The following is a 12,887-nucleotide window of genomic DNA, read 5'->3' as shown; positions in this document are numbered from 1 at the left end:
TGAATAAGTACTTAAACAAGGTCTTAGAACTTAAATACAAATTATGATTAGCTACAATTGCATAATACATCATAAAGAGACATTGAGAGATGCCCTTAATGTATACATTGTGTTTTCTTCCTTCAGAATGGACTCCCTATTATTCAATGCCATTTTGCACACTGGAAAATACTAAAATGACTTCTAAAGTGTTCTAAGGAAAATATTTGATATTTTGTAATTAGATTTCCTATAGAAATGGCAAGCTAAGAGATGGAAGTGGAAATGGGTTGGAAGAAATTTTCTTTTCAACAAATATCTACTTTTCTTCTCTCCTATCAATGCTATCACAGAATCAACATAATTTTAAGCAAATATGATCATCACTATTACTAGTTGAAGGGAAGCAAAATATTTTACTCCAAAACATGCCTCTTTGGCAAATGGGTTATCTTGAGCTAGCTACTTTTAAGAAATAGCAGAAGAAGCTCTAAAACACTGAGAAGTTACCCTTTGTAAGAAGAATTCACATTTTTAAGACAAACCTCCGTTTGTAACAGTGTCTCCCTCTCTGTAGGGGAGACGCCTCTCTGAGGGGGAGAATGACCAAATCTCTAGAAAATCTATTAATGAAGAAGGCACCAACTTAAATCTGCACAATAACCATACCCTTGTTTACTGTGTTTTGCCTGGTAATCCCCCATAACTGCCCTCCCTACCCAGATCTTCTTTTGCCTTCAGCTGGAGATGGTATTTAAGGTGGTGGTCTGGGCCATTTTAGGGAGTTACTGTTTTCCTGGGTATCTCCCACTTATACAGGAAGTATACATGCCACTAAACTTCTGTTTGTTTTCTACAGTTATTCTGTCTCTTATTATTGTGGGGGGTAGTCCTGAGCTAAGAATGTTAGAGGGAAAGTTACTTTTCCTCCTCCACATAATTTAAGCTATATAAAATATTTGTGGGTATGCTCCTTTGCTTTGTTTTAATGAATGTTTTTATAATTATAAGAGTTTCCATAGTTAAAGCTTAGCCTTGCTATTTTCCCCAAAAGGATTTCAACCACAAATTCACTTACCAAAAGAATTACCAGTTAACTAATACCAATTCTATGTAGCCAGAACTGAATTAAAGACCTGGAAACATTCCAGGAATGATCTAACTCCTGGATAAAATATTCAGCATTTTAAACACAACCATTTAATGCAACACTGTTAAGGACAACTACATGTTGTCACCCATGTTTTAAAATCACTGGTTGTCTATGCTGATTTGCATTTAATATGTCTTGTAAACGGCACAAAGTAGTCATTGCAAAATACTTGATAGAGATAACAAAGAAATACAGAATAAAACGTAGGAGAGCAATATGTACTTCTGTATGATTTTTGTAAATAAATAATGCATACTGATTTGTTACTGATTTTTAGGATTATAAAAATAACATTAGAGTCTTTTAATCTATTTATTTAATTTTCACCAAGTAATTACTGAGTGCTTTATTTGTTCACTGTTAGTAGCACCTCTAATAAATGGGATGTGCTGATATACAATGAAGTCTAATTATACTTTCAAAGTTTATAGATTCAGCGCTGCCTGCGCTGGAAGAAGAGTGGTACACAGATAAAAGGATGGAGAGAATGAATGCAAAAAAAGAAAGAAGAAAAGCAAATATAGTTTACATAGTGTAGTCAACTCGACACAGCTTTCTTCCCTAGTGCCCCTGCTAACTGAATACAATCTAAGAGGCTGAGCAGGCTGTTCCCTCAGGTGGTCTGGGTTCCCTTAGTGTGAGTCTTTTGATGCACTAGGTCTGATTCGAGAGTTTAATGGTCCAGAATGCATTTTTTTTTTCATATTGCAGGGCCTCTATATAAAGCCAACTATTCTTATCCAAGGTTGCAGCCAAGATACAGCAATTTGTTCTGACTGAGGGTCTTCAAGCAGTTGCAAGGAGCACATTACAAAAAGATTTCTGGCTAAAGGTGATTTTTCACCTCACCTCCTTCAAGTCTCATATCTCATACCTCACACCCCTTCAGGCCTGCCCAGATTACTCTACTTAAAATTTTTGATCATAGTCCTGACCACACCCCTACATTCACAATTATTTTTCCCCTGTGTTATTTTTCTCTTTTACATTGCACTTAGTAGCTTCTAACATACCATAAACTTTACTTATTTATATATATATTTTTTTAAGTATGATAAAATGCAAGCTCCCTGAGGGATTACTTGTTGTTTGGTTAAAGGATGTATCTCAAGTACCTAAAACAGGGCCTGGCTTCCAGTAAGCACTACTAGTAATATTTGTTGAATGAATGCATGTGTGAATTTTCAAAAGTGATACCCTTAGAACTTAACCACTAGATAAGCCGAATCCTCCATTAAATATTAACAAGCACCTGTGGCAGATGATGTTTCCAGTATTTTTCATCAGTTTTCTTACCTGAAAGTTACCCTTAATGTAATACAAAAAATTATAGTTAAAAACAAAACCTGGAATACATCATTCTGTTTTTAAGCCTGATTTTTTTTAATTTGTAAAAATTAACAGAAATACCTAAGATAAGTAAATATTAAAGAATGAAGCACAACAGGGGAAGGCACAACTACTAAACACTGGTGCACATTGATGTATGATCAGGATAAGTACTGAATTTAAGAAAGATAACAATGAATGGATCTGAAATAGATTTAAGAAACTACAGTTTATTAGCAGCTGAATGAGAGAGCCTAACTGATAAATTATTCAATTCTTAGAACTGGGCTTAACCCATGCACTGACATAATGTATAAGCACAACACAAAATACTCTCTTGCTCTAATAGCTAATAAAACAATTACAGTAAAAACTAATTATTCTTATTCCTTACCTATGATTTTTTTCATATTGTTAGCACTCCCTGCACACTACTAACTGTGCCAGGAGGGCCTCCAAAACTAAATTTAAGAAAAATAGCATAGATTGAGAATATAAAGGTAATTGCATTGAGTTTTTCAAAATGTGTAATCATAATACAACTAGTTAAGTATAAAGCTGCATTTATAAAGCAAATCCCACCATTTGGAAAATGCATTAAAATATCTGAAAACAGCCAGATGTGAGCATACATTTCCAAACTTATTTATGCTTCACTCATATGTGACTGAGAAAAAACATGTGATGTCACAATTTAGTCGATTTTAAATAGTCAAATGAAAACCAGTAATGCTATTTAGACTAACAGTGATTAATAATATTTGATGAGATACCTGGTAACTTTAAAACTCTTAAAATACAAACAGAGCATTCCTAGTTCAACTAAACACTTCTTTTCAAATGTAAGTGTAAAACTTATGCTAATGAAAGGAGTATCTTCTTAAAACTTTAGTACGTCTGCCTCTAAGAGCAATCTAGAGAACCTGTGACTGCTCTGAGTCAAGTTCAGACACTAACTGAAAGGAAAATTTATACCTAAAGTCAGCCACATTTAAAATGACAATCTTCTGTAGAACATCAAAAGGAAGTTTAAAAACTGTCCATAAAGGTGTCAAATTAGTAAAAGGATCTGAATCTTCTGTCAGAATACAAAATTTCACTGTAGCATTTTGGTTATTCACTCTCAATTACTTAACCAAAATGTTATCTGCAGCAGTTCAAACTATAACGTGTTTATAGGCAGCATATGTGCTTTGTTGAAGTATCTATTTACATAGCTGATGTAATCAGAAGAATCTTGCCTACCTCTTAGTGTAATCTTGTAATCGGCAACATTGCTACCTGACTACATCTATTCATCTTCTATCCTGTTTTAATAACACAAGTGACACCCAAGAAATTATTCTTTGCTCTTTCAATAAACTAAGCCTGAGCAGACAGAGGAGGGTGAAAGAGGTTAAATTGGCACTGATTATTTAAGACACATTCATCATTTATTTAACAGTCTCCCTCATCACAAGAACTGTTGTGTTTATAGGCCCTTGCTGAGACACTCTGAATTTATTTTTAAATAATTCTTGCCATGTGCATTAGAAATCAGAGCACATTGTACTCTAACATTACTTTCAAGTCTCCTGATAAATCTGTTGCAGGCTAGAAGTTGTTTATTATACAACCTTTGAACTTATTCATTGTAGTGGATTTTTGGACATTTCTTTTAATAGTTTTCATTATAATTGATATCTTCTGGGGATTCTTCCCAGGGAAATTATATTAATAGATACTTGACGTTCGTATTACTGAAACATGAGCCATAATGATCTGTAAAGAACAATTTGTGGCTGATATTGACAGCTTTAGAAAGAAAGTAAGAGACAAAAAAATCATCCATAATGTGCAAGATTTCTACAAGATTTTTCATTTCTTTCTGACAAATACTATTGCAGATTACAAATACATATAGCATATAGTGGGTATATATTTGTGAAAAATTAAAATGTCAAATTATATTTCCTGAGAAAATGTGAGCAAAATATTATAAATCAAAGGATAATAAATAATTCTTATTGAATATAAGAATGTAAAACATCATTTGTAAATAGATATTGAAAAGTACAGAAATTATTTGTCATGAAAAGTTACACAACTGATGAATAATATCCCAGTCACACAATTTATCACATTTAAAATGCTTTAAATATTTCTATTTTGTTTATTTAAAATATTTCCCTCCCCAGTTTTTTTCAATACAAATTGCCCTAAAATCTATTACAACAGTTGTATCTAGTTACTGGCATAGGGTTCTATGTGCATACTTTTGGTAATTAATTTGCTGATTCTGATGATTACATCCTAGAATATATCACCAGGAAGTACAAAATATGAAATCTTTAGAACATATTATTCTATGTTAACAACTACCCACACCATGCCAGAAATTTGTACCAGGTAATCCTTTAAGGACTCATTACCAAGAAATTCTTTAACCTTAATTTTATCCAGTAAAATACATTAAGCTCTTACTGTCAGATATGAAAAGAAGCTACAAAGGATGAAGAATTAACTATGAGCATGGCTTTATTTTTAATTTTTATTTACATGTTTGGAGAACTAAACAGCATTGACTTAAGAAATATTGTAAAAACAAGAAAAGTATGGGGCATATATATGCATTAAAATGCATAGGAAATTGCTAGTAGCTATAACTTAGCTATCTCCCCACAGGTACCATTCATTTCTTAGCAACCATTTCTCACCAGCTGTCACTAATAGTGCTATAGATCCAGTAGTGTTACATTCTATACTTATATTCAGTCATTTAGAAATTTAGAATTTAGTCTCCCAAACACCATTTTCTTAAATTGAGTAAAATTAAATTTGAGTCCAAATGCATCTAAGTATTTCCTTTTTCCTGTTATAAGAATACATTACTTTTTAAAAAAGACTAGACTTCCACAAAGAACATATGGTAGTGAAAAAGTGACTTCACTTTTCTGGAACTCAGTTACCTTGTTTGAAAATTGAGGGCACTGAAGTAGGTGGATGCTAAGTTTACTTGCAGTTCCTGTGCTGAATGAATTTATGTTGAAATAAGATATAATGGGGACTATGAATTTACTGCTCTTATTGGACAACTCTCTGGCTTGCAGATTTAAAAATACATAGCTTATTAATTGTAAAATACATACTGGTTTTATATCCCAGGGACTTATATACAAATAATATGTCTTGAAAAAAATTTAAACAGGAAAAGAACTCCAAAAGAGAAAAACACCATTTTAACTTAATAAAAACCATTTATTTTTAAAACTATGAAACATTAACATAATTTAAATATATAGCACTGGTATTCAAGAAGTACTGCAGTCAGCATATTGATACCCAGAATATTTAGGTATCTAGAATAAACATTACATGAATGTAAGAGAATAACCCCCCAAAAAAGCATAGCTTTCAATATTTTTTTAATTAAAAAATAACATACATGAATATCTGAATACAATTTCTGTTGGAATTCAAAACTTTGGTTTATATCTTAATAGAGACAGTTTTATGTTAAATATATTAATATATTTTGAAAGGCAACACAATAGTAACATCCATATTTATGTTATAAACATAAGGACCTGCAGATAGACTTACATTTTATCATTATACCCCTTCGTGAAACTTAAAATTATCTCTATTCTATTAATACTTGTCAACAAAGTGGTAAAAATAATATTAAATTTTTTTAAAAGGATAGATTTCTCACAAATGTTAGATGCAAGATAAAGAAGATAATTCCTTTATGTTTTCATCAAAAGGAAATTTAAAGTCATGAACTTTGGTAAAGTGAAAATTTCATAGCTTTGTTTAAGACAGGTATTTGAATCAAAGTTGTCCAAAATCATTTAGTGTTACTAGAAGCCATCTTGTATTAAAATATGTTTTACAATCCTACTTTGACAGTTCAACAAGTATTTCACACTAAGAAAAAAATGCTAACTTTCAATTAAATTACTTTCTGCAGCCTGCGCCAAAGCCCAAGGGCTAAAATAGTATTGTAAATTTCTCTGCAAAGTTGTGTTTCCTTTTATGCGCCAGAATGTAAAAATGATGTGCTTGGCCCTTAGTGATTGTAAACATAATAACTTTATTAAACTGTTAATAAATAAATTAGTACTTTCTTAAAAATAAATTGTCCTAGTATTCTAATGTCCTTCCACATGTCTGCAAATTCACTAATTCAAAAGACTGTATTAGCGTTGTTGGCTTAAAGAAATTAATAAGACATTGGTATGCTAGTCGGTGCCTGTAATTATCTTTTTCAGTTCCAGAAGGTATTTGGGGATTATTTAAGAGCAAAAGATGAATGGTGCACCACTAAATTCTATTAAATCAATGCATGGACACAGCAGCAGCAGAAGTAAATAAGCTGTGGAGGTCTGAATAACAATAAAAAAGATAAAAATGGTTTTATATAGCTACTTACATCATAGCCTAGAAGTTCAGTTTGTGTGGATTTATCTACTCTCGAAGCAAAAGCCTTCTGTAAATGCTGGACTTTTTCCTGCAAAAAAAAAAAAAAAGCAAAACCAAGAAAACATTGTTGGTGAGTCATGTGCTTCTACACTAATATTCCCCACTTATTAATATTTGATTACTGTACAATTCATGATTCTGTGTGTATACTTCACTCTAGTGGTACTTTACTTATCAACTTAAACATTCAGAGCTTTAATTCTCAGGTCATAACAACTCCATCTTTGGCATCTTTTCTTTTAGTACAGGAATCACTGAGTCAGAATCACGGTTGAATGCTAGAGACATGACTTCCTTAAATCTGAGATCAAATGATTATGCTATGTTTTTCGTTAGCTATTATCGTTTGGTAAGTTAAATTGACAGGATTTCACTGATCTAGTTTCAGATCATTTACATTTAAAATCCAAAACATTTTCAATAAATAGTACCATCCAGTGTATTCCATTTAGTATGTTTTTATCTTTTTATCTTTATTTTTTTTGCTTCTTAATTCTCTCCTTCTGGAATCTACAAATTTAGAAATCTGTCCTTTAAGGGATTTGACACGAATCCAATCCTGTTATAACTAAGGGACATAATGCATGAAGGAAGTCTGGGATTTCATATCTGAAATGCAAATGTACTAATTCTGGTCAACTAATGTGACTGGGCCTCTGGCTGGGGTCCTCTTATTACCAAATATGTCACTTAAAATAAAATGGGATCTTGAGCATAATTATTATAATGTGTTCACTGTGTGCCTGGAACAGCTAGCTGGGAATGCTGTACTCAAATGACCACACCTCATCTTGGGACTCTTACCACCCATTTTCAATGAGAACTACAGTTTACAAAGTTTAAGTAACAAAGTTTCCCAAGTTCATGTGATGCCACTAGATTCTGTTTTTGCTTTAAGTTGCTTTAAAGAAGAATTTATCCTGTTTACCTGGTCAGTAAAATAGTTGTATATTATTTTAATGATAAAAACTGTGATTTCATTCATCATTTAACTTTTTCCAGGAAGAGACAGTGGTCATCAGAAACCTTACTATTAAGACAAAAAACCTGTTTCCTCTCCTCCCCTCCCCCACCTCTCGCTTTCCCTTCCTTCCCCTTTCCATTCACCCTCTTTCCCTTAAATTCCCTGAGATATGCAAGTTATCCAAGCTGGTTAGCAGAATACATACATAATTTAGGTATACACAATTTGACACTAAAATACATGAAAAATACTTTATGAACTATTAATGTCCCAACCTTCTAACTTCCTTATTACAAAACTTCTAGTGCTGATAGTCAGACAAAAATGAAATGGAGACTAGATAACTCAAGAAGATGTAATGTGAGAGGGGAAGATTTTAATTGTTTGAAAAGGATAAGTGAAAATGTGGCCACATTTTTCAAAATTTAAAATGAGAAGTAACAAGTTGTGTTTATTTAGACTTTATTGGAAAAGGAAAAGACAGCAAAAAATAGTAACAGGTTAAGGAACCAACAACATTTGCTATCACTGAATGGCTGTTTAGAAAAATTTTTGAAGTGGGTTGGAGTCATAAGTATTAGAAAAATAAGTTATAAATCGGTAGGTATATCGATGTTTACATATGAATCAGAAACTACACTCTAATGCATAAAATGGGGAAGAATAGATAGCAAATACTTTCATTATGCTTCCCCATATTTTTATTTTCAAGCACTTCCACCCTAAAGATAGAAGCTGAAAAGGATTGGTAAACTCTGGTTCATTGGCCTGCGTTTTAAAACTAAGGAAATTCAAATCAAGACAAATGAAAAACTTAAAAAGCTTCATTAACCAAAGCCTAATCAAAGCAAAACAAACCCTAAAAAAAGAATAGCTATCTTCAGAAGTTTAAAAAGAAAAAACACAGATCTTTCTAATGAAAAATTCACTGCTACTCGCTTTTGCAGGCATTTCCACAACAAATATGTCATATTTGATTTATCATGTATAAACTTGTATACCATATTCGCATGTGGAGAGTAAATTAAACGTTTCCAATTGACTTAGGTGCACAAAATTAAGAATTAAATAATCCAGTGTGAGTTTATTTAGTAGGAAGAAAATATATGAACCTTTATAATTTCTATAACAGAGTTAGAAGATTAAAGACTACATAGTTGTTGCGAGATAAGTCTTTATGAGTCTTTTGAATTTCTGTAAGATAGATGGAAATATATGGATTGATAAATTTAACATATAATAATAAAAGTAAAATAGATAATCAAATAGAAAATATACAAAAATAACTATTACTAGATGATGGAACTGCAGATAATTTTTATTTCTCATGTAAGAAGTGAATATATACTGTCTACATATACATATTTTGTATATGTAATGTAATAGAAACAAAGCATCATTATATTTTCATTTCCACACTGATTTGACACAATAAACATTTTGATTAAAATTGATTTATTTCAGTAAAGAGAAATAGACATTTCACCTTTCTGATGCAAATGGATTTGTACACCGTAATTCATCTAAAATTTTTATTAAATGTACATTATGGTTACTGTTCAAGGTACAGGGGACATGAAGGAAAAAGTATATAGGTCCTTTTATTAAAAAAAAAAAAAAAACTTCCAGTGTGGAAAGACAGAAATCAAAGATAATTAGTACTCAATATATAAGGTAAAGGTGCTATAGAGAAGCTGCAGATATGTGTATGTGTTGGAAAGGAGTGCAGAATCCCAACTAAGATGAAAAACATGAATTATTATTAGTCACTTGGAGTGGAAGGGATAAGGGTCTTTCTAAGGCAATGACATTTGCAAATATTTCAAAATCAGAGAGACCCTGACAAAGGTATGTATAAACAGCTACTAGTTCAAACTTGCCTAAGGAGAGACAATGAAAGGAACAATAGTGAGAAATGGTATGAGAGTGATAAATCAAGTCCATGCAAGAAAGGATAGAATTCTATATCAAAGGATTTTAATTTTTAAAATATTATTTTACAATGAAAGGGCATATGAATATTTTAACTAAATTACAACAGAACTTATTTAAATACTTCTTTTCATCTTGTATAAAAGACAGAATTAGAAGGAAACAACATGGAGAAGAGAAACAGCTGAAACACATTAAACTTTATTTTTCTGGACCATCAATTAATTTACACATGCATGTGATTTAATGTGACTTTCAGTATTTTCCTGTGTAACAAACACTGCCAATACCTTCTTCTAACCTCTCTCAGAGGGACAGAAGGGTATTAAAACAACTCAGCTTCTAGCAGATACATTTTATAAATAACTCCATACTCCAAACGAAATATCTAATTGTCTTTAAGTTTTCCTTTCCAAGCAATGACAGGATCAATAGTTCTTAATAAAACACACCCTTTTTATCTTACTCCACATTCATAGAACATGTGTGCTTAGAACAAAAAGAAAAATAACTAGCATATTCTGTGAAAAAATGTAACCAAGATGAGATAAAAAAGAAGAATTTCATTATTTATAATTGCTGTTATTTTACACTGCTAACTAATATGACTTTTGAATATGTGGAAGATTTTAATTTTACCTAATATTGTTGTATGAATAAAATTATGTAATGGTTTTCTCTCCAAATTTCCAAATAATCTTACCTGACATTAAGAGTAATATAACATCTGTATAAAAAAGTCTGCTACCATAAATAAATACCTATAAATCAAAGAAAACATGTACAGTTCACAAACTTAATATTTTGGAGGATGAATCAGGAATAAAATGATAAAGTTAATATAGTTATAACACAAAATTGAAAGATGTAAAAAAAGGAAACAAATAACTAAATGTTGAAAGGCATGAAATCCTTTAATAATAGCATCAGATCAAGTAGAATAATCTAAAAGTATATTCTGCTTAAGCTGTTAGAATCATTCTGGTGTGTGTGTGTATGTATGTGTGTTTTATATGCTATCAATATAAAAAGGCTAGTTCCTAATTTCTTAAAAAAATTAAATTTAAATTTCATTAATCAAATATACATATCTATTAAATGCCTGATCAAAAATATAATAGGTACCATTGATGTATGTACATTCTTGCACTTTCATGTGTGCATATGCAAGCACATGTCATTGAGGAAGGATTGAGGAGTAGGAAATGTGGTTTAAAAAAGGACAAAATAATCACAAAGCCAGTAAAACTGGCTTTTAAAACAAAGCCTCAGGTGACTAATGAGCTTAAGGGTCCTGACAATTATTTACTCCTATCTCAGAATTTATTTGTATTTATTTGCATTATTAGATACCATATTAACAAAAAAACTATAAGTATTCTAAACTCTACCATTTTATTAATCTACATAATTTTTACCTTAGATATGAATATCTATTATTAGCTCCTAGAACTTTTAAAAAATTATAGATGTAAAATGAAGTGCAGTCAACAAGCTGAAAAGAAAACATTAAATAATTCTAAGAAATAAATTATTTTAATTATCTACACAGAAGTTTGTGAGATTCAAGATGAATAGAAGATAATTTTTTAAAAAATAGAATGAGGGCCTACTTGCAGTCGTTAGATTTAGAATCTATTATAAGAGGAAACATACTCTTGAGGGTGGAGACAAGATGGTGGACTTAAGCTCACTTCCTCTCACGAAAACACCAAAATCACAACTAAACTGCTGAACAACCATCAACAAAAAAGACTTGAATTTACCAAAACAGATATTCTACATCCAAAGACAAAGAAGAAGCCACGACACAATAGTAGCAGGGGTGCTTTCACAATATAATCAAACCTCACATCTGCCAGGTGGATGACCCACAAACTGGAAAATAATTATATTTCAGAGGTTCTCCAACAGTAGTGACAATTCTAAGCCCCACATCAGGATCCCCAGCCTGGGCGTCTGGCATCAGGAGGAGTCCCCAGTGCATTTGGCTTTGAAGGCCAGCAGGGCTTGAGTGCAGGATCTCAACAGGATTGGTGGAAACAGAGAATCTACTCTTGGAGGGTGAACACAAGGTCTCACATGCACTGGGACCCAGGGCAAAGCAGTGACCCCACAGGAACCTGGGCCAGACCTACCTGCAGGTCTTAGAGGGTCTCCTGAGGAGGTGAGGCTAAACAACCAGCAGGGTGGGAACACAGCCCCACTGATTAGCAGACAGGATGCCTAAAATTGTTTTGATCCTACAGCTGCCTCTACATATATCCCTTGACATGGCTCTGCCCACCAAAAGGGTAAGACCCAGCTCCACCCACTACTGGGCAGGTACCAGTCCCTCCCACCAGGAAGCCTGCACAAGCCCCTGGACCAACCTCACCCACCAAGGGGAAGACATCAAAAGTGAGAGGAGCTACAATCCTGAAGCCTGTGGAATGGAGGCCACAAACAGAGACAGAAAAAATAAGATGGCAGAAAAATATGTTCCAGATGAAGAAACAAGATAAAACTCCAGAAGAACAACTAAGTAAAGTGGAGATAGGCAATCTACCTAAAAATTGATTCTGAGTAATGATAGTAAAGATGATCCAAGATCTTGGAAAAAGACTGGAGGCACAGACCAAGAAGATGCATGAAATGTTTAATAAAGAACTAGGAGATTTAAAGAACAGAGATGAATATTACAATAACTGAAATTAAAAATATACTAGAAGGAATCAACAGCAGAATAAATGAGGCATAAGAATGAATAAGTGAGTGGAAGACAGATTGGTGGAAATCACAGCTTTATTTTGTGGCACAGAATAAAGAAAAAAGAATGAAAAGAAATGAGAGCAGTCTAAGAGACCTCTGGGACAATACTAAACTCACCAACATTTGCATTATAGGGGTCCTAGAAGGAGATGAGACAGAGAAAGGGCCTGAGAAAATATCTGTAGAGACAATAGGCAAAAACTTCCCTAACATGGGAAAAAAAACAATCAGGTCCAGGAAGCACAGATAGTCCCATACAATATGAACCCAAGCAGGAACATGCTGAGACACATATTAATCAAATCAACAAAAATT

At 32.5% G+C, this 12,887-nt stretch overlaps 1 protein-coding gene across 2 annotated transcripts in view; it reads right to left on the bottom strand.

Moving 5' to 3' along the window:
- The window catches only part of CCSER1 (coiled-coil serine rich protein 1), a 1,304,443-nt gene that overhangs the window by 578,234 nt on the left and 713,322 nt on the right, over positions 1–12,887 (bottom strand). For both annotated transcript variants that reach the window (XM_057726476.1, XM_057726475.1), the window contains exon 9: positions 6,876–6,953. In XM_057726476.1, the coding sequence (XP_057582459.1) occupies positions 6,876–6,953 (78 nt within the window). The remainder of the gene's footprint in view (positions 1–6,875; positions 6,954–12,887) is intronic.

Source organism: Hippopotamus amphibius, chromosome 3, assembly GCF_030028045.1.
Source record: "Hippopotamus amphibius kiboko isolate mHipAmp2 chromosome 3, mHipAmp2.hap2, whole genome shotgun sequence".
NCBI classification, from domain to species: Eukaryota; Metazoa; Chordata; class Mammalia; order Artiodactyla; family Hippopotamidae; genus Hippopotamus; species Hippopotamus amphibius.
The sequence above is the reverse complement of the archived record's forward strand: the minus strand, read 5'-3'. Positions and strand labels throughout refer to the sequence as shown.